This window comes from Glandiceps talaboti, chromosome 12 (genome assembly GCF_964340395.1).
Source record: "Glandiceps talaboti chromosome 12, keGlaTala1.1, whole genome shotgun sequence".
NCBI classification, from domain to species: domain Eukaryota; kingdom Metazoa; phylum Hemichordata; class Enteropneusta; family Spengelidae; genus Glandiceps; species Glandiceps talaboti.
The window spans coordinates 7,248,419-7,275,583 of record NC_135560.1 but is presented as its reverse complement, the minus strand read 5'-3'; the positions used below and the strand labels follow the sequence as shown (position 1 = coordinate 7,275,583).

Genomic DNA, 27,165 nt, shown 5'->3' with positions numbered 1-27,165 from the left:
TCACTGATACATGTTTAATAATATGATATACATGTTGTGACCTGTAGCTCGATATCAACAAGACCTTGATGGCTACAGAAGTACAACTCTAGCTCAGCGTTACTATCACCAAGCCATTGCATGGAATTCAGATTTTGGCATGCCACACAATCAGCTGGGCACGTTGTCTGGTACGAGACATCAGAATTGTGATGCGGCTTATCACTATATGAGATGGTAGGTAAAACGTGAAAGTCTTCTACCTCGACGTAGGACATTTCTGCCAAATTGTTTTTTTTTTTTAATGTAACCATCTTGCTTTTAAGGGGAAATTAAGGTGAGACTGACTTTGTATTTAGTTGATGTCAGTAAGTCATGAAATGTCACTTTCACAACTGCTGCATCGTGCAGCTTCCCTAAAGTCATGAGTAATAAAATAATTTGAATTAGCTATGAACTGACCTGCTGTACACTGGGGTAGGGATTCTGGATATGGTGCCCAATTCTCGGTATCTGAAACATAATATTTCTGCAAAGGTGTATCATAAAAATAATGAACATTCGTCTTCTTGGTCGACACCATAACTTCTGCTCCATGCGCTTCACATGCATTACTATAGGCACGCGTGAAAAGAAGTTGACCTTCTCGTTCTATTTTGACCCACTAGCTTGAGGTAAAATGCTATTGCAGATACCAAGAATTACTTAATTCTGATGTCACAAGACCATCAGTCTCTGTATCTGTTGTTTCTACCTTACATGTCAATTAGGTAGAAACAGATTGATAGATAAGGGGCAATGGTGGTGACATAACCATAGGTCATCGGGCACCATACCCAGAATCCCCTCTCCCAGTGTATAGAGGTCAGTTCATGACTAATTTGAATAATTTTATTCTCTTATATTCATAGTAATCATGTGACGTAATGTTGTGAGAGTGCAATTAGTTACTCATTCGACATCAACTGAAGCAGCTAGAACAAAATCAACCTCTTTACCCCTCCAGGTTTTTAAGAGTCTTTTGTTGGTTCCCTTTAAATCTAATAATGATTTTTTCCCAACAAAGTAAACCACTTACTCTCTCATCATTAACCTGAAATAGAATTTGCTCATCTAATTTTTTGACCACCATGGCACATCCTAAAGTAATGATCCGTCAATTCTTGGTCACCACCATAAGTTTCGCGCCATGTGGTGCAAATACCTAACTATAACAGCGCATGTCGAATAAATCAACCTTCTTGTTCTATTTTGACCCTCTAGCATGAGGTAAAATGTTATTGCAGGTACTGAGAGTATGTCAACCTTCTTGTTCTATTTTGACCCTCTAGCATGAGGTAAAATGTTATTGCAGGTCCTGAGAATAAGTCAACCTTCTTGTTCTATTTTGGCCATCTAGCATGAGGTAAAATGCTATTGCAGGTACTGAGAATAAGTCAACCTTCTTGTTCTATTTTGACCCTCTAGCATGAGGTAAAATGTTATTGCAGGTACTGAGAATAAGTCAACCTTCTTGTTCTATTTTGACCCTCTAGCATGAGGTAAAATGTCATTGCAGGTCCTGAGAATAAGTCAACGTTCTTGTTCTATTTTGACCCTCTAGTGTGAGGTACAATTCTATAGCAGCAACAGAGAATTCAAGAATTCAGAATGTCTTTTGTAACATTAGAAATTAAGTTCACCCCAACAACCATTCTGTATTAAAATTAGCAACAAAAAGCCCCTAGTAGATGTGTAGACATGTAGCTGGCCATTTTTTGTGTACGATGATGTCATGATATAATGACAATAATATATATATATATATATATTCATTAATTATTCATGATAAATAATTGATTATTAATCAATAATTGACCAATACTTAATAATTAATAAATAAATAAATAATCAATGATTAGTTACTGATTAATAATCAATTATTAATTATTAACCATAATTGATTAATGGTTGATTCATTAACGAATCATTTAATTATTAATTTTAATTATTTTAGCTTTTAAGTTATTAATTATTTATAATTTTAATTATTTTTTTATTGATTCATTTCCATATCACTTACGTCCATTCTACTACTTTTATGGTCAACAAAACTGTTGTGCACAGTGTTTGTTAATATTACAGTCATAATTGGTCAGATTTGATCTCTATTATTTGCAGATTTTGACTGAAAAAGAGTCTTGAAATTATAAAAATAATGACACTAATGTTGGTTTTCATATTTCTCTTTCCCACTCTGTGCTCAAAGCGCTTTTAAAGTGCTTTACATTTATTACCCATGGCACGGATCTATAGTGACACAACAGCCCTTTATACTTTCTCAATAAGTACATAGGATTTAAAAAGCATTCACATTGCAACTTCTATCCATAGTCCTTCCAGTGGAGGGTCTATGCTCTATCCTACCAGGTCCCCAATTGTACAGCTGGTTTGACTAAGGCACCATCATGGTTCAAATCTTGCCCCAGGACTTTAGCCATTCAGAAACAAATGACAGCGACAGGGCTCGAACCTGGAACCTGCACCTTCCAAGCTGGCCACTCTAACCATTCGACCATCATGACTCCACAATTCTATTGTGTTTGTGTAATATTATGTCAAAAGTTTCTGTCGCAAGAGAAAGGGGTGTACCTTGCCCCTCCTGACCTCCCTTTGTGACTGTGATTAACAGCTGACTGCACAAAGGGTGTTTGTATAGTTGCATCTGTTGAATGCAAACCAAAGAATGACATAACTCAAGCAGTTGTCTTGCTATGAAATATGTAGCCTAGAGAAAGATACTTGAAAGTACATTAAAAAATTGAAAGGATATGTCAGTATTGTCGTTGTGCATAATTTTTATCAGCTTTGACTATTTATCTTACCAAAAGTCATGGTAACTGTTTTCCCCGTTTCTAGTCTTGTGGCCTTGACCCCATTTGAAGGAGCTCTTGCCAACCTGAAAAGACTCTTTGAAAAGAATAGAAAACGCTACAAAGAATTACCAGAAGTGGACCCAAGAGACTTGCCCCCAGACCTTCAAAGGTGAGTATGCTAACGTTGGCAGTCATGACAACACATTGTATGCAAAGGTATAAAAATATGTATAAGAATTTAACACACTCAAGATTAATGAAATAAAAAAACTTCACTCTAAAGCATAGGAATGTACCATTAAACACACTCAAGTAAAAAAACTTCACTCTAAAGCATAGGAATGTACCATTAAACACACTCAAGTTTAAAAGAAAATGAAAACTCTATTCAGATGTATAAAGACGTATAAAAATTCAACGTAATAAAATTTAAAGTCTGGAGTTTGAAGTTCATATTTTGCTTAATTGTACTAGGTACAGTCATCAAAGACATAGTTTCTTTTAAACATATCCACTATTTACTCTGATTTTATGGATAAGGATGACGCGACTAAGTTCATTGTGTCAAGTATAGATAAAACTATTGGAGTGACGACTGCAAAATTGATAATAAATTGTTTCAGGATCAGGGAGAGTATTTGATTTTCTTTTTGTTTTGCATTGTAGTCTTTATACCGGTATATTTTTATATCTCAACTGTTTTGTGTTTTTGGCTGACATGACCTTTATTCATGTATTTCTAAACTCTCCTCCGGGGATAAACGGAGGTACATGTATGTTCTGTTATTGGAATAAAGAAAGACTTGATATTTGAATGAATTTTAAAGGAAAGAACAACTTTGATTCAAATATAGGAACACACAATAATTTAGTACAATTGAGTTTGAAAAGTAGACTAACTATAATTGACAATAAGTTACGTAAGTATCAATGGCTGAATCTGAATTATTTTGTGAGTTTCCAAGTTATCATATATAAGTATCTCAGTTTTGCCAGAACCCGCCAACCCCCACCCAGGACTCAAATTTAACTTTTTTCTTTGGTAGTCCTAATGGACCACCGATTTCAGAAAGTGGTAGCCCAAGGATGGAGACAAGTTGTCCTATATTCCTGAACTTGAAAACAGAGTTTCTCTATTAACAATATGTGTGATATTAAAATTCTTATGTCCATAAATCTCCCATCCTTTAAATCATTTCATAAACAGTTTTAGCCTGAGCAGGCTACTAGCTGCAAATTATGGTAGCCCCATGATGAGAATTGGTAGTCAGTAGACACAGGACTACTGTTAATTTCAAGCCCTGCCACCCACCACCACTACACCTGTTTACTGTAAACAAGGTTCCTGAAACTTACTAAAACATGGACATATGCAAAAACATTCTTGTTCTGAATGCCACCACCACCAACAGCCCCCCCCCCCCCCCACATCCCCAGACCTAAAGATTTCCCCACCCCTATAGTAGAATATGTATAAGTGCAAACATAAACTATGCCTAAGTGTTTCCTGATGAAGGGCTGTGTTATGACACATATGTTCAATGTATGAGTGTATACTTTCTTGATTAAAGGTATCCATAGCCCAGAGACTTGTTATCTCAAGCTATTGTCAGCTTCAAGTTACCGTTCATTGGCTCTGTTTGATACAACCATGCAGAAACTGATAAGGAAAACTGTACATGCTACACTTTAACGTAGCAAGACTGAATGAATAGTTTCTTGTGATATTTTGTCTAAATGAAATGAACTAATGTACCACCATGCAGACATCAAATGCAGACATCAAAACATTGGCGCCCGCGTGTCTGTGTCTAGTTGCAGTATGTTTAAATGGTTTATTGCATTTAGACAAACTGTAGCAAGAAATTGTGATCTTGTTGTCTTTAAAGTTTAGAATGTGTACTTTCATATTGGTTTCAATATGGTTGTATCAAACAGAGCCAATGAAAATTAACATCTAAACCGTACCAAAGAAGCAATGTGTTGCTGATAGTTAAGTTATGTGTATGTTCCATACGTATGTGTGTATGCAATATTTATATATAATCCCATGAAATCAATGTTAGTTTTACGTCATAATGCTCCGAGTATGATTCCGCGGACTAATACAAATTCGAGCCGGTAGGCGAGAATTTGTAGTCCGCGGAATCATACGAGGAGCATTATGACGTAAAACTAACATTGATTTCATGGAATTATATATTTATCACATAATTAAGTATTTCCCCGTATTTTTCTGAAATTTTAAATCGTATTTTACGAATACTACATCATTTCATCGCACTATACTCTTCATCGCGTATTTAAAAAAATCGCCCGTCGGCTATGCAAATTACATAATCGCGTGACCTGTCGCGAGGTCAAGCTTACCATTGTACGGTATCGCTCATACTGTTGTGTGGTTTCTCAACCAAAATTATCGGTTATAACCTTGCCATGTACATGTAATATCGAATTTAGTTTAAAACGTAAGTAGAATTTTGTGCCGTCATTTTAATCATATTTTCTCGGGTTGTGTAAGTTCGGAGATCTGAGCTCGACGGAAAATCGGAAGCTTTCCGGCTGTGACATCGATAATCTACGTGATTTTTAAATAGAATAAATTGTATCAAATACAAATAAAAGGACTTCTATGTATCAAACTCATGCCATCCAAGGATATATGTAACGTTACTAACGTAATGTATGCATTTACGTTTTGAAAGCACATAATTATTACGATAAACTTGATCGAAACGTGGGATTGACACGAACACTTCAACAGTATGGAGAAAAAATAGTTCGGTAGAACAGGGGTGATATGCTCTGAAATCACCCCTGTTTGACGTCACACAGTAGAAGATATGCACGTATTTATGTGATAAACATGTATACATAATCATATACCTTTTGATTTCGACAGGCCAAAAGACATTAAGAAATTCCTGATCGAATTCATGTACCTGTTGGACATCTTACAACCAGACTCTAAAACAAGTACTACAGAGACTGGTGAAGTATGTCAGAGAGTGTTGCATGATTTCAATCTATGTATGTATTACACCCACGCCAATGGAGAACAGCCCATTCTCCCACCAGTGAGGGGTGCAGAAGATGACAAGGATCAGTTCATTCCTGATGATATGGTCTTCAAGATTGTTGTCATGTGTTTGATTACCATTTATAGACTGCAAGAAACAGGTAGGAGAAAGTGCAGTGGGATCAGACATGTGATGATCATGTGACAAGCATTTAAAACCATGTGACCTAGCATATGATAACCATGTGATCAAATGACAAAAATGGTTTATGACTTCTATGTACTATAAGTATTGATAAAATCAGTGTTGGTAGGAAATTTGCACGTCTTCCACGAAAGTCTACAGTTTCTCTCATTGTGTATTTATCTTATGAAAGAAATGAATAAGTGAATTTTCGTTTCGTTTCTTTGTTTTCTTTGTGTATATTATTTACTATAACGATCATTGTCATTTCTGTTTTGCATACATAATACTCTGCGCATCAAGTTAATTTATTTCTAAGACTTGTATCTAGTCCCAATGCTGTTACATATATATTCGTCACAACTAAACACATTGGTCAAATCATCTTTGAAAATATTGAAATTAATATTAGTGAAAATCTCAGATATAGTGCAAATATGATTTTGAGTATTAAAAGGGTATATTAATATGTGGCATATCCGTGGAATTCCAGTGTAGAAAACTGTGCCATTATATCGAGATCTGTCCTATTTCTCTTTGTCATGCATAATTACAGAGAAATTTGTACTCAAAACATTTTCTCTTACATGTTTCAACACACAAAAATCCACAGCCACAAGGAGGTGTTACACCAAGGAATCATTTCACATGACAGAAGTGAAATAAAAATAGTAAATTTATTCTTTAACTAAAAACTTGCTGATTACAAAAGTGGCTTTGTGTTATATGCTAGAGTTTTCCATTGATTGGAAATGATAACCACAAGTTTTATATTTGAAGATGCAGTTTCAGATACTTACAATTTAATGTCAATATATCCATACCCAGCATTAAGTAGGTGAAATCTACCAGAGATCTCCACTCATTTTATTGTAGTTTCCACCAAAATGAAAATAATGTACAATTTGTGCATGATTTACCAAATAGGATTTTCACATTTTATCACTGGGTTTCCGAAACGTAAACCAAACCGTTGCCTGTCGATCCAATACTTCATCATTGGAAATCAGCATTGGTTGAAAATGTCCCAACTTGGTAATATATACAGAATCAGGAATAGACAGACCTCCCATGATATGATGTACTCTATGAAATTTTGAAATACTGTTGAATCAATACCTCATAATATAATTCATGAATCATTGATCCCATGATACTCTTAATATTAATATTAATACTTGTGTTAATGCCGCCATTTAACATTTTTTACATTCAGTAGTGAAATTCCTCCTCATTGCTAACAAACAACACATATATTATCTTTTTGACAGGTTCTGAACAGGTGTCTGCCTCCATTGCTTTCACTCTAGCGTTGTTTTCTCATCTCCTAAATCACTTGAATTCCCGCATTGAGACGGCACTCTATGAAGTACACCATCCCAACTCTGTGATTGAGAGCCAGTTCCAGGATACAGGTGTGAAGACTTTATTGTCTTTTTTGTCTTGTGATATATTACAGCAGTGTTCATTGAAATATTTCCTGTCAGACAGCGGGGAGTATACCTCCTAATACATGATAGCAGTTTCTGATATTAAGGCCTAATAAAAAAAAATATGTGGTTCCGGTTACACTCAATTTTAGAATAGGTGGGGTAGATAGATTTTGTATTTTATTTTATTATATTTTCTTTTCATGTGTGAGTGTCTAATTCAGGTTTTCCATTGTTTTCCAAATGGTCTCTGTGTTATTTATTTCTTCCTATCAGATGTACAGCCATTACAGATTGGAAGAACAGTTTTATATTGTCTTTTTAAGTTGATGTCAGTTTCCGCATCCACTATTTCTTGTGAGACTTCACAATTTTTGTGATTTATTTATTTTTCTCAAATACGTAAATAAAAGTTTAGGGTCGGCAGTGAAAAACTAGGTGGGGTCGGGTAACTGGAACCAAACTATTATTTTTTTTTAGGCCTAAGAGTCAAAATGATGAAAGTTGTGTTTTCTTATATGAGTGTTGTCTCTACATAGTAAGGAATATCGGAATAATACTAAATTTTTGTGTATCACAACAAATTGCTGTAAATTGCTGTATGTCAGTGGTGCATCAAATTTGCTCAGAGGGTGCACTGCCAGCAACTTTACATTTCAGGGTCCAAGTCATGCTTCAGTTTGAAAAAAAAGTAATGTGCATGTATATATTTGTGTTTGTTCATGGTATTATTTTGTAACATTTTTGTTTGTTTGTTTGTTTGTTTGTTTGATTTCATCATTTTTAGCACAAGCTGATGAGTCTGGAAGTGATAAAGAAAGTGAAAATGAGGTGGAAGAACACCTGACACCCCAGAGCACTGGAACGATAACTCCAGGACAAAGCCAAGATGCTGCGTTTAGTAACAGTAGAGGGAGAAATAATAAAAAGAAGAAAACTAGAACTAGAGCCGTTCACAAACTGCGAAGACGTAGACGTGGAAACGGTAGTGAAGACGACGTAGATCTTAGCGAAGGTGAACACTCTGCTAGCAGTCCTTCTGATTTTAGTGATTCTGACAGTGACATATCAAGCGATGGCATTCTTGCGTCTGATTCCGACAGTGAAGATGACTCGTTGATGGAAAGTCAGGAATTGGCTCCGGGATTTAGTACTTCCGATAGTGGGAAATCCGGTGCCTCTCCTGCCCAGTCATCAACCGATACACAAAGAGGAAAAGTCAGTAACAATGCATCTTTAACAAACAATTTGAAAGATATGTCAAATCAGCTATTTTCTCAGAATCCCAGCTCCAGTTTTCTCAGGCGCAATATCAGACTAGCTCCGACTTTCGAAGCTTATGCCATGGATAGAGCCCAAGAAGAACGTCAGAGGGATGGGAATAGTAAAGCTGGTGATGAGGAAAGTATGGAAGATGCCAGTAGTAAAGTTATCAGTGAAGACACAAATCAACAGGAAAGAGAAAATCATGGTAAGTGATTCATTGGCTGTCCATGATGAATGGTATTTTAGATATTGTTCCCAAATATTTGTTTGCATTTAGTCGATAATTATACAAATGGCATATAAGGGGACCTTTTACATCAAATCAAAGATGAGAAGTGACAAAACCCTTAATTGAGCCAGCTGATGAAAAATCTTGGGGAATAATATAATAATACCTGTGTTGTAAGTTTAATTTCTGAAAAAAATGTGGAAAATGACATGAAAGTGAAAATGAATCACATTTCAAGAACCGCACAACTAATGACATAGACATGCATTGTCATGATATAGAATGACCAGGATATAAATTCTGTATTTTTTGTTTGCATAAATTCAATTTGGCTAACGCTGTGGCATGTTCTAATAGACATGATGTATGAATATAATAGAGGAATATACTGTAGTGTCACCTATGGTTCATCACTTTGAATTAACTGTATGACAGTACCCCATAACATGTGAGTGCAAGTGTGCCATATTCGGGGGTATTGCACAAGTGCTTGCAGTGTTCTCTGCGGCAGTATGCTCATGAAAGTGCAGCAGAAAACACTGCTAGCATGAGTGCAAATACCCCTGAGTATCGACACTTGCACTCGCACAGCATTGGGTTCTGTTATTATTATATATGCTTATCTGAAACAACAAATATCTGTTAAAATGACACTATCCGATCATGCGCATTTTGTGTAGAACGAATGAGTATTTCCTCATTTGCATGCAGGTATGCAATAATGTTTTTGGTATTACACTGCTGTGAAAATACCAATAGGATGTGCGCACATCTGTGCAAGTAATCTCTGGTAAATATGTCAGTTCTGCACTCTATCAAGTATGCCTGTTACAGTAACATGCATTTATTTGAAGACAAATATTGGAGAATCATATAGTTAAACTTGTGCAAGTATACTGTGTGTAAAATAATGTGATCCTGAACGTTTTTGACCAGAGAACTTAACATGCATTTTGGTGATAACCAGATGATAATTCCAGTATTTTCTGTTCGAATGCATACAATTTGAGATGTGCATAATGTGGTTTAATGAATATTATCTGTAGAAGTGATGATAGAAAATGAAATGATTTTTATGGAGATAAACCTACTCTTAGACAGAATCAAATAGAGCTGACATTAGAGGCCCAACAAGGCCTACCATCAGAAGAGAACCTGTAAGTACCTGTACATAACCTGTAACTTATTAGTATGGAGTTGTGACTGATTTATGTGATGTTTCTAGATGCTGACAAGGAGACAGAAACTGAAGAAGGCGTGGATGGAACCGAAGGCAAACAAGATTCTGTGTATAGAGTAGTAGAGGTGCTAACGCAACAAGGTATTATGCTGTCGGTCAAAGTCTTTGCTGACTGGCTGATGGCTAACCCTTACGTTATTGAAACATGTGCCCAGGTAAGAAGTAGTGACGTGTATTCTTGCTAATACCATGTTGCCCCAGGCAACTGATCAATTAGACCAGGTTTGAACTTTGAGTGTATGTGAGTGTATATGTTAAGCAGAGATGGGTGTGCAGTTGTATAATGAATACCATCAAGTCATCACCACAAAAGTAGCCATGGTATTAGTAGGTTATACAATTCAGCTCTCATGTACCTCCTTGTGTATCCTTTACTAATTGAAACTTACATGTTGTATGTCTATTGGATATCACGGATAGGTTGATTTGTACATTGTACAATTACATTTCCAATACTATGGACAAGATTTGGACCATGATTGTACCCCAGTCCACCCTGCTGTATAATTGGGGGACTTGGTAGGATAGAGGTTGCAATGTGAATGTTTTTATCCTATGTGCTTGCAGAGGCTGCAGTGGATTGTATGCTCCCTAGGGAGTTTAGGAAGTATAAAGGGCCGTTGTGCCGATAAAGATCCGTGCCAGGGATAATAATTGTAAAGTGCTTTCAGCACAAAGTGGGAAAGCGCTATATAAGAACCAACATTATTAGTACTGTATTCTATTCTTCTTCCTCATTCATTGTTTTGGACAGTGTTGATAAACATATCATATCTTATTGGGGAGTCATATTTTGTGTGCTTATAGTAGACATAAGGAGAAATAGATTCATTGGGTTCACATCATAGCCTGTTGTTGTGTATATTATGATTTCAAGGTGGGAAAAGCATGGAAAAAATGTTTATATTTACACAGACAGGGATTGGCTTAGCCCATTAAATGTCAAGCAGGGTTATGAATAGTTTATAAAAGCAGCTCTAGCTATAACTTGAGTATTATTTTTTCGATCAAACAATCAAAGATATATTCACTGAAATTGTTAAAATACCAATTATTAGACATTGTACATGGTAATTAGAGGTTGGTTTTATCCACAAGTAGTACAGTAACAAGTTAACATTGTGATCACATTTGGGTGCTGATTTTACGATGTGGACCCAAATTCTGTTTGGTTGGATTTACTGCACCATATTATGTGTACAGCTACAGAAATATATTTACCCACAGGTGATTCAATACTGTTCAGGATGTATAATATTACAAGTAAGTCATTATATCTGACAAGAAATGAACAGAAATGTTCTAGTTACAGCTAGTGCAGCTTTAAAGTTAAAGCCACACTTTGTTATTCTTGTGTACAGAGTTCACAGTCACTTTGGTCCAGGTTGTGTGTGTTTCTAAATCATTTGCCTGAAGAGACACTGATTAATAAAGATGGTAAGATGTTCAACTTTATTTGCACAGTTTTTACTCCAATATGATAATATTTGATATTTGAATACGAGTTTGTCACTTGGCCTTAGGTTAAATGCGTACATTTCATCGTATACCATGTAGAGATTTATTCTTGTCTGGGGGACATCAGGGTTTTAAATTTGCTGGAAACATGTTCTTCTCACAAAACACCTCAATTGTTGTCAGTCTTGCTAATCATAAGAACAACGTTCTGTGAAGATTGTTGCCGAAAATACTGTAAATGACAGATTTTGTTGACTTTCACATCACAGTCGGGTTCGTTTTCACCACCTTCACGCTTTCTCTGTACTCCTCACAGATATTTGTCATTCTTCAGAGGCTCTAAGCATCATCAACAGCTCTATACAGTACAATGATTGGCATCAGACTGTACCACTGACAGAGGACTATGCATTATACAAACTACCACCACTGAGAGATACTCAGAAACACTGGGGGTCCAACTATGGTGAACAGGTTGTACTTGGATACGAAGATGAGGTGAGTGTGTTCAATTCCAGTCGGAAACGTGTACACCCCCCGCCCCTACCACCACTGAGAGATACTCAGAAACACTGGGGGTCCAACTATGGTGAACAGGTTGTACTTGGATACGAAGATGAGGTGAGTGTGTTCAATTCCAGTTGGAAACGTGTACACCCCCCACCCCTACCACCACTGAGAGATACTCAGAAACACTGGGGGTCCAACTATGGTGAACAGGTTGTACTCGGATATGAAGATGAGGTGAGTGTGTTCAATTCCAGTAGGAAACGTGTACACCCCCCACCCCTACCACCACTGAGAGATACTCAGAAACACTGGGGGTCCAACTATGGTGAACAGGTTGTACTTGGATACGAAGATGAGGTGAGTGTGTTCAATTCCAGTCGGAAACGTGTACACCCCCCACCCCTACCACCACTGAGAGATACTCAGAAACACTGGGGGTCCAACTATGGTGAACAGGTTGTACTTGGATACGAAGATGAGGTCAGTGTGTTCAATTCCAGTAGGAAACGTGTACACCCCCCACCCCTACCAACACTGAAAGATAGTCAGAAACACTGGGGGTCGAACTATGGTGAAGTGGGTGTACTCGGATACGAAGGTGAGGTGAGTGTGTTCAATTCCAGTACGAAACGTGTACACCCCCCACCCCTACCACCACTGAGAGATACTCAGAAACACTGGGGGTCCAACTATGGTGAACAGGTTGTACTTGGATACGAAGATGAGGTGAGTGTGTTCAATTCCAGTAGGAAACGTGTACACCCCCCACCCCTACCACCACTGAGAGATACTCAGAAACACTGGGGGTCCAACTATGGTGAACAGGTTGTACTCGGATACGAAGATGAGGTGAGTGTGTTCAATTCCAGTCAGAAACGTGTACACCCCCCCACCCCTACCACCACTGAGAGATACTCAGAAACACTGGGGGTCCAACTATGGTGAACAGGTTGTACTCGGATACGAAGATGAGGTGAGTGTGTTCAATTCCAGTCGGAAACGTGTACACCCCCACCCCTACCACCACTGAGAGATACTCAGAAACACTGGGGGTCGAACTATGGTGAACAGGTTGTACTCGGATACGAAGATGAGGTGAGTGTGTTAAATTCCAGTAGGAAACGTGTACACCCCCCACCCCTACCACCACTGAGAGATACTCAGAAACACTGGGGGTCCAACTATGGTGAACAGGTTGTACTTGGATACGAAGATGAGGTGAGTGTGTTCAATTCCAGTAGGAAACGTGTAAACCCCCACCCCTACCACCACTGAGAGATACTCAGAAACACTGGGGGTCCAACTATGGTGAACAGGTTGTACTTGGATACGAAGATGAGGTGAGTGTGTTCAATTCCAGTAGGAAACGTGTAAACCCCCACCCCTACCACCACTGAGAGATACTCAGAAACACTGGGGGTCCAACTATGGTGAACAGGTTGTACTTGGATACGAAGATGAGGTGAGTGTGTTCAATTCCAGGAAACATGCAAATACCCACCACCACTGAGAGATACTTAGAAACAATGATGAACAGGTTGTACTAGGATACCAAGATAAGGTGAGTGTGTTCAATTCCAGTAGGAAATATGCAAATACCCACCCCCACACCACCCCTACCACCACTGAGAGATACTCAGAAACACTGGGAGTCGAACTATGGTGAACGGGTTGTACTAGGATACCAAGATGAGGTGAGTGTGTTCAATTCCAGTAGGAAATATGCAAATACCCACCCCCACACCACCCCTACCACCACTGAGAGATACGCAGAAACACTGGGAGTTGAACTATGGTGAACAGGTTGTACTAGGATACCAAGATGAGGTGAGTGTGTTCAATTCCAGTAGGAAACATGCAAATACCCACCCCACACTACCCCTACCACCACTGAGAGATACTCAGAAACAGTGGTGGACAGCTTGTACTAGGATACCAAGATGAGGTGAGTGTCTTCAATCCAGTACTTAGGAAATGTGCAAGCCCCCAACCCCACCCCACCCCACCCCCACCCCCATCTTGAATGTATGGCCATGAAGTATGCACTTTCTTTGTATTACTGTGAATTGCTTTCTCAAAAACTGCATTTTCGTAAGACTTGATTCTATTTCTCTCCATCTCTCTCTATCAGCTATGTTCTCTGCATAGAAAAGCGTATTTGCTACTCATGTTATAGAAACTATCATATTTAGATGATCCGTGTCTTTCTTGTCCAGGTGCCAAAATTTATTTAATTTCTTCTTCAGACACTCATCCGTCTGTGTTGCTTACGTCAGTTTGGTCACCACCTAGCTAACCTAACCTCTGTCAACATATGCTATGATCAAGAGAAGAGCCTCTTTCTTGGACCATCTCAAGCTACATCGGATGGGGTGGTGACAGAGCAAGAATCGGCCAACTTAGCAGACCTAGCCATGGCTCAGATGAAAATGGTGAGTGTGAATTTTATTGTGTGCACTCCCTCTGAAATGACACATCATCATGTGTGATTTCTTTGAGTTGTTCAATTTTCTCCTTCGTAGCGTTTACGAAGTGGGGATTGTATCAGTTTTTGGGTTGACTTTGTCTACTTTTGTGTTTGAAAGTTGACAAGTTGACTGCAGGCTGGGAAGTTAAAGAGAAGAAAGAAGAAACAGGCATGCTTTCTTACATCAGGACGGACTCCATATAAGTGATTGCAGTGAAAATTCTAAAGTCTGTAGTAACAAACAAGAGAATATATTTGTTGTGACTGTGAGGGCAGCATATTGTGGGACCGTTAGTGAACACTTCTTGTGATGACCTAGTTTCTAGACTCATAATTGACCTCAGCCTATATGAATATCCTGTAGAGGGCGCTATACCAGTAGACAGTCTCTGTTACCTTCAAGGGGAAGTGCCATAAACTGGCCATGAAGCTAGTAAACTGTTGTGACCCAATATAAACCATACCTCATTATTGCTGTTGTATGTTTTGTTACGGTCTTTCCAGACTTTACAGACCGTAAACTTCGAGCCATAAAAGTGAAAGCAGACCACCATAAAAAAAACCCAAGCTGAGCAAACTAATCATACAAATTACCAGCCCCCAGAGGAATTGATAGTGTACATTCACAGAGTTTGATTACAGAATGGCAATGGCCGAATACACCCGACCTCTGTTGTAAATACCAGTATCAATTGCAGTATCAAATCATTCCGTAAATGTGCAGTGAAATCTCACGGGAAATAACCCAAGCCCCCAAGTATTCACTTATATTAGATGATTTAGTTCTTTTTTATGTGCTTGTTAAAGCACAAAGTACAGCTGTGTCGATCATTTCTCAGTTTTATTGGACACACCCTTGAAAAACTGTAATATGTTAAGACTTTATGGACCTGCTGGCGTGATTACAGTGGCACTGGCAGGTTTTCTGAAGAGTTTTAGTGGTGAATGAAACAACACTCGTCACTTTGACCACAATATCCGTTGGTCAGTTTCTGTGTATAGTTTTACTGTTTTAAACAGTAATAAAAACTCAAAAGCATGCAATGGTAGGCTGAAGTTACATCTTCAAATTTATGGAAGTATCGTGTGCGGAAATATAAATGTCACACATGTGAATAAGTTTCTCACTACTTAAAGTAAGACAAGCTGAGTTTATAACCTTTTAATTCAAGCGAAAATACTTACACAAAACCTCGATTGTACTGTTCTAGTGTAATAATAACAGTTGATGCAGGCCTTCTATGATATTATTACAGTTGTCTTGTAGCATTGTTAGAATAGTTTATTCACGATATGGATTTTCCTCAACTTTTTTCATACGTATCATAAATTTATGTCATTGGGTCATTTCTAAGCTACATCTTAATACAAGGTTTGGGTTCAGTCAGTTGCAAGTGATGGATAAGTATACATCAGTAAGTAGAATACTGTGAGTACCTTTAAAATAAACAGGAAAAATCACTCCCTAAAACTTAAAAACTCAACTTGTGCCCCTTAAATTTCACCCCCTCCCAAATTACCCCCCCCCCCCATTTATAATAGCGAGTGTAGACAAACTGAATTAATTTATCATTAACTTTATAAATTCAGTTATTTATTTATTTATTTAATGTCATTTGTAACTGTCCAAGTAATGCTGATAGCCATGATGTGTTTTTATGAATTTTTTAATGAAATCAATCAATATCAATGAAATCTGAAGGAATCCACCCTATAAATAACCACATAAAACAGGTTTAATACTGCAGTGTCTGAGAGGGCTATTAATCTGCTCAATATATGTTAACTATCCATAAAATGCCATATGTAAGACAGTATGTAACAGTATATGCAGTATACTTTGGTATTTTCTGTGTCAATGTTATCAGTTGGGTATCATTTTCCTTTTTTCATGTTACCCCCAAATATTTCAGGGAGAAGATATTTTTACATGTGTAGGAAAGTTCTCATAATGTTATTGAGTTTTGTTGATGTCATTTTTATTTTATCACACCCCCCCCCCCCCCAAAAAAAATGTAGAGGGCCTTAGTATGTCTGCTGTAATGTTTGGGAACCATAGTTACAGAGAGGGGAGAAATGTAGAACACTTGTATACATTTCATTACATGTACCATGTATCATGATGTCTGTAAAAAAAAAATTAATTTGATTTCTTAAAAAGTGCACTATACTATGTCTCAATACTCTTTACATTGCTAAAAATGTACATAATGGATACAATGACAATGACAAGGACAATAAAAATTACAACCATTTAAGTAGCTAAATGAAATGCTACAAAGTTTATGAAGCTAAAACGACATTAATAATTACAACAATTTCCATGGCTAAAATGGTAAACATTACAAAGTAAACAAAAAAAATGACAATTACTTGAAACAATGCGACTAAAATGACAAAAATTATAAAGACTAAAAGTTGCACAAACTCACACCCTGTAGTTCTGCTTAAAAAGAGACGTTTTAAGATTGCATTGAAAAGATTCCGTTGTATTATCTGAGATCAATACCTGGGGAATTTAGGTAGATATTTACTTACTTATTACCCAATGAAAACATTGGTAGGGAACCGTGGTATTCAATATAGGGCATATTTATTGCTGATTAAAATTACAAGGACTTTTACTAAGCTGGTTGGTGTGAAACCTTGGAAAAATAAGTCTTTGACTAGAGACCGCAAGGAAATTTTATCCACTTGATGCCCATAACACAAACACTGAAGTTTTTGTGCTTGTAGATAATTTATTGGAATATAAAGTGTGTGAATTTATATCTTAACTGTCATATTAGTCCATAAATATTACAGTGATCAAGTAAGTGAACTACTATACGGTTGTCTAATATAAGATAACATTGCAAGAACCTGTGCTAATGAAATATCACTAGTGTGAGAAATTGACATATTAATAATCAACAAATGTAAAAGCAACAGGATAGATTTATCACTGATTAAAATTGCAATGATTTTTCTTGATATGACATAAGAAATTGACATTAATAATAGACAAATGTATAGTTATATGTCCATTTATTGGCGATTAATATTGCAAGCGACTTCTTAAAACAGAGGAGTGAAATTGACATTTTTATAATCAACAAATATTAAATATAGGGCTTATTTACTGCTGATTAAAATTACATTGACTTTTACAAATATGATTGGTATGAAATTGACATTAATTATAAACAAATATGAATTTGTATGAAATTGACATTAATTATAAACAAATATGAATTTGTATGTCTATGTATTGCTGATTTAAATTACAGGGACCTGTTGTAACAACAGAGGAGTGAAATTGACATTTTAATAATTAATAAATATTATATTTGGGGGATATTTATTGCTGATTAAAATTACACTGACTTTTACTAAATGTGGTTGGTGTAAAATTCATATATTAAAGTGGCTATATAGGTATTTATTTTGGATTTTGAATTTATGAAACATTTTTTATCATGGCTGCTTTGTACTTGAAATCAGTGTGAATCAACATTGACAAAGTGTGTTTTTGAAACTCATTACATTGCAAAAAGCTAAAAAAAAAACATGTAAAAAGTTTGTTATTTCTATATACAGTAACAAAACATTTAGACATGTTTATCAGCCTTTTCAAATTTATTGAGTTACAAACAAGGACCTGGCATATGTTGTTTCACTTTGATTTTTCAAGAAAGAAGCCATGATAAAATTTGTATTATAAACTCAAAATTCAAAATAAATACCCAATCCTCATCCATATGGCCACTTTAACACTGGCATGAAATTGATATTAATGATAAACAAATATCAACATTATAGATTCATTTCTCATTAAAATTACGAATTTTATTATAATATCGGTGGTATGAAATTGATATTAATGATAAAAAAATATGGATCATATTAAAATTACATGAATTGACATCATTTTAATGGTAAAAAAATATCAAAATGATAGATTTATTGATGATTAATATTACAAGGACTAGTCATTTTAGTGGTGATGTATTAACACTAGTATGAAATTGACGTTGATGAGTTAACAAATATGAAATCATATCAAAATTACAAAGACCTGTTTAAAATACATAAGGTGAAACTGACATATTACTGATAAACAAATATGAAATTATACATTTAATGCTGATTGAAAATTAGCATAGGGTGAAATTGACATATTACTGATAAACAATATGAAATTATCCATTTAATGCTGATTAGAAATTTAAATAAGGTGAAACTGACATAATACTGATGAACAAATATGAAATTATCCATTTAATGCTGTAACATAAAGTGAAACTGACATAATACTGATAAACAATATGAAATTATCCATTTAATACTGATTAAAAATTAACATAACGTGAGATTGACATAATACTGATGAGCAAATATGAAATTATCCATTTAATGCTGTAACATAAGGTTAAACTGACATAATACTGATGAACAAATATGAAATTATCCATTTAATACTGATTACAAATTTAAATAAGAGATTATAATACCATAGGGGTGAAATTGACATTCTAACAATATCTGATACCTGAAGAGGATAGATTTATTACTGATTAAGATTATAAGTACTATTACTAATACAAGCTGGTGTGAAATTGATGATTAATGACAATAAATATGAAATCATATGTCTATTTCCAGTTAAGAATTAAAGCCTACCTGTTCTCAGAACAGAGAGGTGAAATTGACATCTAAGAGAGAGTTTTGTCCATTGGTATTTTCCAATTTAGCTGAGTTGATTAAGAAAATATTAGCGAAGTTTTGTTCACAAAAGAGTTCTACATGAAATTTTTCGGGGTTCTTTGCTGTTAATGATGTCGAACTCTACTTATATGAAGTGATTTGACTCGGTCTCTCTATTTGAGTTGTGGTTATGGCATATGCGCGGGGTTATTTTCTAGTTAATGACAAACGTATGAGATCCAACAGTGACTATTTATTGTTGGTAAAAAATAAAACTGCCAACAGCAGACTGTGGATGAACGACATCAGACCATGGAAAGAACCTGTTACAAATATTAAAGTAAACAAATGAATTGGATTAATAACACTTGGCTCAGCTAGCGCTGGATGTATATGCTACAAGGTTTGACACATCTACCATATTGGAACAGCAGAGACTTGTATTACACACCATGGTTTGATAAGAACAATTTTATGTCCTCTTTATGTGTACATGAAATGTCAGAGGAACTGGAAATTTGTTTGTGAACATGAACTACTATATAAAGTGGTCATACAGCTGCTCTTATCAAATGATGGAATGTAATACAAGGCTGTACTTCCAACATGCTGTGTCAAGTGTTATTAATCCAATTCAGTTGTTTAGTTTCCCAGTATGTAACAGGTTCCATTCATCCACGGTCTGATGCCCACAGTTGTATATGAACCTGTTTTAAAACCCAGGAGTGAAAGTCCGATGATCATGATTTAACAAATATAAAATTACAGTATATAATGTCTATTTATCACTGATTAAAATTACATACTGGTGACCCGTTTTAAAAACAGAGGAATGAAATTAACATATTAATAATCAACAAATATGAAACGGACATGGTTTATTTATTACTGTTATTAATTTCAGAATGGCACGTTTCAGAAATGAAAACATTATATAACTTTACAAGTAGAGGACTGGTGACATTTAGGAGGAAATTGACTAGTCATTACTCATCAAGATTAAATGATTAATTGCTATTTACTGATGTTAGCTTTGATAGGAAATACTTCAGAATTATATGTACTAGAATCAATCACTGTCCTGTGGAGTGCTTCGTCCTTCAATTATCGGTGCTGCTGTATTTACAATAGCTTTTATATCAGTAATAAACATGTATGACCCATGAGTGCAGACCATACAGGGTGTTGTGGCGATAAAGTACATTGTTATTTTGTTTTCCTGAAAAGTCTAGATACGTTGTGGAGTGATGTGAATAGTATGTGAAGTGAGTGATTTATCGTTGGTACTTGAAAAATGGGGAGTGATGATGAAATCAGTGTGTTGAGTAGAATTAAAACCTTTCACCTAGACTTGTAAGGTATTGTGAAATACTAAGGTTTCGTTTGTGGTCACTGTTTTCACTTGTGTGTATTTTGCCGCAGAAACAAAACCTGGTGAAAGTACTTAGGACTCATAGTTATCAAGGCATACCTTCTTTTAATAATCAGTGGAAGTTACATACAGACAAAATAACCAATTTCTCTTTTTCGATGAAAGTTGATCTCTTGAAAATTAGAATTCCACACAATAAATTTTCACACGGAATTTATTCTGATAATTTTCGCCTGTGTTTATTTGACCTCACTGATACAACCCCTAGGAAAGTACATTGTACTCGTAGTTACCATGTATACCCTCTGTAATCAGTGGAAAGTTGGTCCAGATTAAACAGCTAAGTTCTCTTTTCAATGAAAATTAAAGGTCCAGCAAGTATAATATTCAACAGGTGAAACAATGAATTTTCACACAGAATTTATTGTTCAGGCCTAGAAAAAAATTTGTATGGTTCCAGTTACCCGACCCCCATCTAGTATTTCACTGCTGACCTTAACTTTTTTTTCATATATTTGGGAAATTGTAATCATTTTTGGGGATTCTACTTTGTGATAATCCTTCCTCTAATCACCACCCAAAAAAATCATGTTTTGAAAACATAGCATGATTGCATTATGTTGTAAACAAAATATAAACATGGAAAAACTTACTCTTATTTACATCAGATGTTTTTTGGAATGACTGTTAAATGATATTATCAGATAGTTGAATCGTATCAAACATTAGTCTGGGACAATGCTTGATTTCAAAACCATACCAGAGAGATTAAGCCAGAAACTTTGGCTATTTGACTTTAAAAATATCAATTCACCTGTCAAGCCAGTATGCCGAGTCAGGTAGCCAAGTCTGTAGACTAGGACAGGTTGGCCAACACGCTAAAAGTAACCTCCATAGCTATTTTTAGTTCTGTTCTTTTGAAACATACATGTCTCAATTTCCATTTTATGTCGACCTCATTCTGTTTGACTCCAATATTGAGATTAAGTAATCTCTCTAAACCTATCATTTCACCTGGATTTATTTCAGTGGCTTAACATATGTCATAAGCACAACATCAAACAATAATCTATCGGGATTACGCCTCTACCTTGTACCTGTTAGTACGAAAAACCCACACTCTGGTTTCAACATGCTTGCCAATAAATCATTTCGCTAACCCTCGATCAATATTTCTCAATCTTTAAATAACAATAAATAGCAGACACATTGTGTTGTTATCACAGAGTTCAAAATATTTGGCCTGTATATCGCTATAAAACAAAGCGCTGCGATGTATTAGCTAGCCGTGACATTTTTAAGTGTCCACGGTGGACTCAATTCATCTCTGATATATAGTAGCAAACACATTTTTTGAAGTAGCGTGTAAATTAGAGAAACGAAAATTACAAATTAAATATACATAAATTAATCATTCCTTTTTGTAATTTCTCAGGTTTTATTAGAACAGGGTTATCGTTGAGATATTAATGACTCAATAAAAGAATAATACGATCCATTGTTTCATACACTATTTTAAGATTTAGTTTATTTTGTTTCTGTTCATGAAATAATTATGTGCAGTATCAGTTCCTCTGTTGTTTGCCTTCATACATATATGTATTTGGTATAACAGGTGAAAAATGTTTTTTAGATTAAACTGAAAATATTTTCACAAGAAAGTGTAGAAAATTAAAATGTATTTTGGATATGAATGGAACAGAGAAAAAGTCTTTTATATTTGGGTTAGTTCCAGGATTGATTTGCAGTACTTTTCACTTTTCTTCAGTCTTGGTTGATTATGTCCAGCAGGGACTTTGGATCTTTAACTCTGATTTGGAAAATAAATTTTGAACAGGAAATGAAAATGATAATAAGTCTGTAACTTGCTTTTATGTGTTATCTGTCTCCTATGGTGTGATGTTTTTAACATGACCTAAGCTGGATGTGTCGCAGGTCATACGATAACCTGTACTTTGATATATTGATAGTGGGAACTTGTGACACTGGAAGGACAGACAGAATGAGACATGTACAGCTATATAATGACATAATTAGTTAGGGGAGGGGTCTTGTGACTCAAGAGTGACAACTAAGGACATACACAGATAGTGACACACTGACAGTGACAGGGGACTTGTGACACTGGAAGGATAGAGAGACAGGTACATACAGATAGTGAGACACTGACAGGGAGCACTTGTGACATTGGAAAGACAGACTGATATTGTGAGACGTTGACAATATTTTTGACACTGGAAGGACAGACACAGGAACATACACAGGTTGTGAGACACATAGAAGGGACTTGACAATGGAGGAAGATTGATAGGGACATACAGAGATGGTGAGATACTGACAGGGGGGACTTATGACACTGAAAGGACAGACAGACAGACAGACAGACAGACAGACAGACAGACACAGATAGTGAGATGCCAACAGAGGGGACATGTGATACTGGTAGGACAGACAAGGACATACATGGGTAATGAGACAGACAGACAGAGGGGACTTGTGGCACTGGAAGGACATACATGTATAAAAGGACTAGCACAGATAGTGAGACACTAGATTTGTGACACTTGAATTATATATGTATATCTACTTTGAGTACATTGTCTTTTTGACTCTAAGTGATACAGTCTTTATGAAACTAATATTTTTTTCACTGAAATATAATGGAGTATAACATATTAGTGCTAGTATACAATGAGTAACACTGAAGTAAAGCTCTTTCTCTATGTGCTACACTCCTTTATGGTATTCATATCAAGTGCTAAAGTATACAGTTTCAATTGGTTTATTTACAAGCCTAGCATGTGGCCTTTGTAATGCGGTCAATTAGCAAATGAAACAGTACACGCTTACACTTGATATGGATGCTGTTATAAACAATTGTGGTACACACAGAAAATGCTTTACTTTGGTGTTATGGTTTGTACATGTTTGTGTTCTATTCTGGGATTCACCTACCAGTACATGCATGAAGTAATCGAGTCTGTTATTATCGTCAGGTCATTCCTTGTCTGTTAGTTATCCTAATTCTTAAAACTAACCACAGTGTACAACATGTAAAACACTACCTGTACACTACAGTGCTATTTATGGCATAATTGCGTCATGTATTAAAAGCAAGTTATAAAATATACCCTTACTGTGTTATCACTACAAATAAGTTACATACATCGGTGCTTTTTATAGAAACTAGATGAACTGATGGCCAGAGATAAAAATGTCTGATGGATTTTATTGCTCTGAAGATCTTACCTCTTGTCTGTTGTTATCTCGATAACCAAATATATGCCATGTAAATATAGATAATGATGGCTTTTACCTACACAGGGATGTAAGATAAATTTTATGATAATGGGTGTCAGTCTTAGCCTCGGATATTGCATATATATTGTTGTTTTCATGAATCCTGTTTTACTGTCAACAGACATAATATTACATTGAAGAAGTATAAAGGCAAAAAGCTTGCGTTTGCTCTATTATTAATTTGACTCTGAGGAGAAATTTCCATTCCTTGATGATAATTTTGTTGCGAGGATGACTGTTCATGGTCTCTGGGTACATACTTAAATACTCACGAAAATTTCTACTCGCAGAGTTAAAAAAAAAATTGAAAGTGAATACTAAATTTTTGCCGACATCTCATCAGCATTGTCAGGGGTATATTACTACTAGGTATTGCTCAGTGCTGTGGCTGTTGGTGATGTTATAGGAATGGAATTTAAAAGCTGGTTGAAAATTGATGCTTTTGAACTCTCGGCGTCATTGTATCGGTGTTGTGGACTAGTGATTGTTAGTGTAGCTAAAAATGTTGACAAAGACACAAAAGTCAGTATCTGAACTTGCACTGAATTTCTGTTGCCCTTGCCAGTGTTTATATTATAAAAGGAAGTGTCCTAGGGTCCTCCCCCACTCTTAATGGAGTGCTGGTCGGCAATGACTTCATGAGCATTAATGTTCATCAGGAGGATCAATGTTGTGGTCGATGATCAAGTGTTTGATATACATTTAAAACAACAGAATTGTATAATGTAGGACATTACTATAATGATGAATGCCCAGAATATTAAAATTAATCGGCATGTCACAAATATACTAAAATGAATAACAATCCACATAACACACACAAAAAAAAAAAACAGTTAGAACATACATCCGTACATGTAAATAAAAGGCAGCCATTAAAAATCTGATAACAAATTTGATTAAAAATATGGGAAATATTTGCTATGTCTGTGTTTTTATTTCACTTTGCCATCAAGTCTTGTCCAAATATTGACACTTAACAGAGTACAGGCTTTGAACAATTTGACCATATGTTTGTATCAAGATAAGGTTGACTCTGTATAGCAGATATGTGTGTGTTCATTACTAGTTTAAACTAACACACTCATCAAATATTGAATTTCCTTGACCACAGATTCTTAGTTCAGACATAGAATCAACAGACTGTCAAGTAAACAAAAATTGACTGTTTTTTGAAGGTTGGAAGCAAAATATGAATACTCCGTGGATGATATTTTGTGAATTTTGATTGAGACTTTTGTAATATTCAAAAGGTGAGGGGTGATGCGAGCATTTTGAAATAGTATCGCATTTTTCGATAAGAACAACAGACAACGCAGAAATGTACAGATGTTTACACACACAGGGTACTTGAGGTACATATGGTTTATACCTTTAGTGTTGGTGTACAGAGGTATTCTCATCACAAGACCCTTGTTGCTGGCATTGTATACTTAAGAACAATATTTCATTGGTTGACAACCGTTCTAGAGGGCCACCCTGATTACTGTTGAGACAATGTCATAGGACTCGTGTACTACTAGTATAAGCTTATCGCAAACCCCATTATTCACTCCACAAAAGTAGAGGGATGTGTATTCTCAGCAGTCTATTTGCCTAATGATGTGACAAACACCTGTGGGTAGAGTAGATACCATTGTTGTGACCTGACTTGTCAGAGGAGAGTACAGTACATACGTGCAGAGATACATGAACTAATGTACAGATATGCCAACGTAAGGAGGGTGGGGTCAAATTGTTAAAATATAAAACATGCCAGGTTTCTTTATAATTCGACAGGAAGATAAAACAGCAAATAGGCTGATATTCCAAAGGTGAAAAAGAACAAAGTGTCGATTGTTAATGATGAGTATGTATCATGTAATTTTACCAAGTGCTGAGTCAACTAGCGTGGGTGTCCATAAACAGACAAAAACATAATTATTACATTCATTGCCCACTTGTCGGATGTAGAAATTTCAGTCACGATTACCGTCCTATAAGCAACAACAGAGCCATGATCATCAACCTGTTGTTCTTGACTCCGAAATTATTTCTTCTGGGGGAAAGATTATAATGATACACTGTTTTCATCAAATATTTGAACACCTTTGTCAACTCACAAACTTGCGGAAAAGCATCACATTAGAACAAACTCAGAGGGTTGTACAATGCAAACGTGATTACCATATTCAATGTGGGGGGGGGGGGGGGGTGAAATCTGATTTTAGGTTTGAATATACCACCATTCCAGGAAAAAGCCAGGGGTGGTAGGGAAAAGGGAAGAACCCAAAATCCCTACACAAATGGATTCTAGGCTATACTAATATCTACTTTATTACTTATGCAAATTTATGTCATTTGTATTTACGATATCTGTCACATGCATTTATGCATATAGACATTCAGTGACATAATTTGTTTGAGTATATCTAGAAATTCTTGTTGTTGACATTAGGATCATGGACAATCAAAATTTATATTGTGGAAATGTCATAAGGCTTAATAAAAAAAATTGTGTGGTTCCGGTTATACTCAATTTTAGAATAGGTGTGGTAGGTAGATTTTTTTTTTTTTTTTTATTAATTTTTTTTCACGTGTGAGTGTCTAGGTCAGGTTTTCCATTGTTTTTCAAATGGTCTCTGTGTTGTTTATTTCATCCTATCAGATGTAAAGCTATTACAGATTGGAAGAACAGTTTTAGAGTGTCTTTGTAAGTCAATAGCAGCAGTTTCTGCATCCACTATTTCTCGTGAGACTTCACAATTTTTGCGCTTTTATTATTTTTTTCTCGAGTATGTAAAAAAAAAGGTTTAGGGTGGAAAGCTAGGTGGGGGTTGGGTAGCCTAATAGGGTTATTTTGTACTCAGTTCATGGCACAGTCGACATGAAGGCTTAACTAGAAGAGTGTTATGCCAGTGTTTATCTAGATTAGAAGATGATGTCACATCTTGTTAGTTTGACAACGGAGTGAACAATATAGACATGTGAGTGCTGGCTGAGCATGGAACAAAAATGTCTCTATCTTACAGATTTGTGAAACACATAATTCCAGGTGTTTCAAGTCGTGATATTTAGATTGTTTTTCTAATGAATGTTTTGTCAGTAGTAGCCCATACTAAGTGTGTACCAGGTGAATACTATAAGTACACACACTCAGTATGGGCTTGTATGGCAAATAAAAGCAACAT

The 27,165-nt window shown here is 35.9% G+C and overlaps 1 protein-coding gene across 1 annotated transcript in view; it reads left to right on the top strand.

Moving 5' to 3' along the window:
• LOC144443317 (nonsense-mediated mRNA decay factor SMG5-like) overlaps positions 1–27,165 on the top strand; it is an 82,373-nt gene that overhangs the window by 4,449 nt on the left and 50,759 nt on the right. Inside the window, exons 6-14 of the mRNA XM_078132768.1 lie at positions 48–216; positions 2,878–3,003; positions 5,737–6,014; positions 7,309–7,452; positions 8,255–8,938; positions 10,188–10,357; positions 11,564–11,639; positions 11,977–12,158; positions 14,417–14,602. Coding sequence (XP_077988894.1) covers positions 48–216; positions 2,878–3,003; positions 5,737–6,014; positions 7,309–7,452; positions 8,255–8,938; positions 10,188–10,357; positions 11,564–11,639; positions 11,977–12,158; positions 14,417–14,602 — 2,015 coding nt within the window. The remainder of the gene's footprint in view (positions 1–47; positions 217–2,877; positions 3,004–5,736; positions 6,015–7,308; positions 7,453–8,254; positions 8,939–10,187; positions 10,358–11,563; positions 11,640–11,976; positions 12,159–14,416; positions 14,603–27,165) is intronic.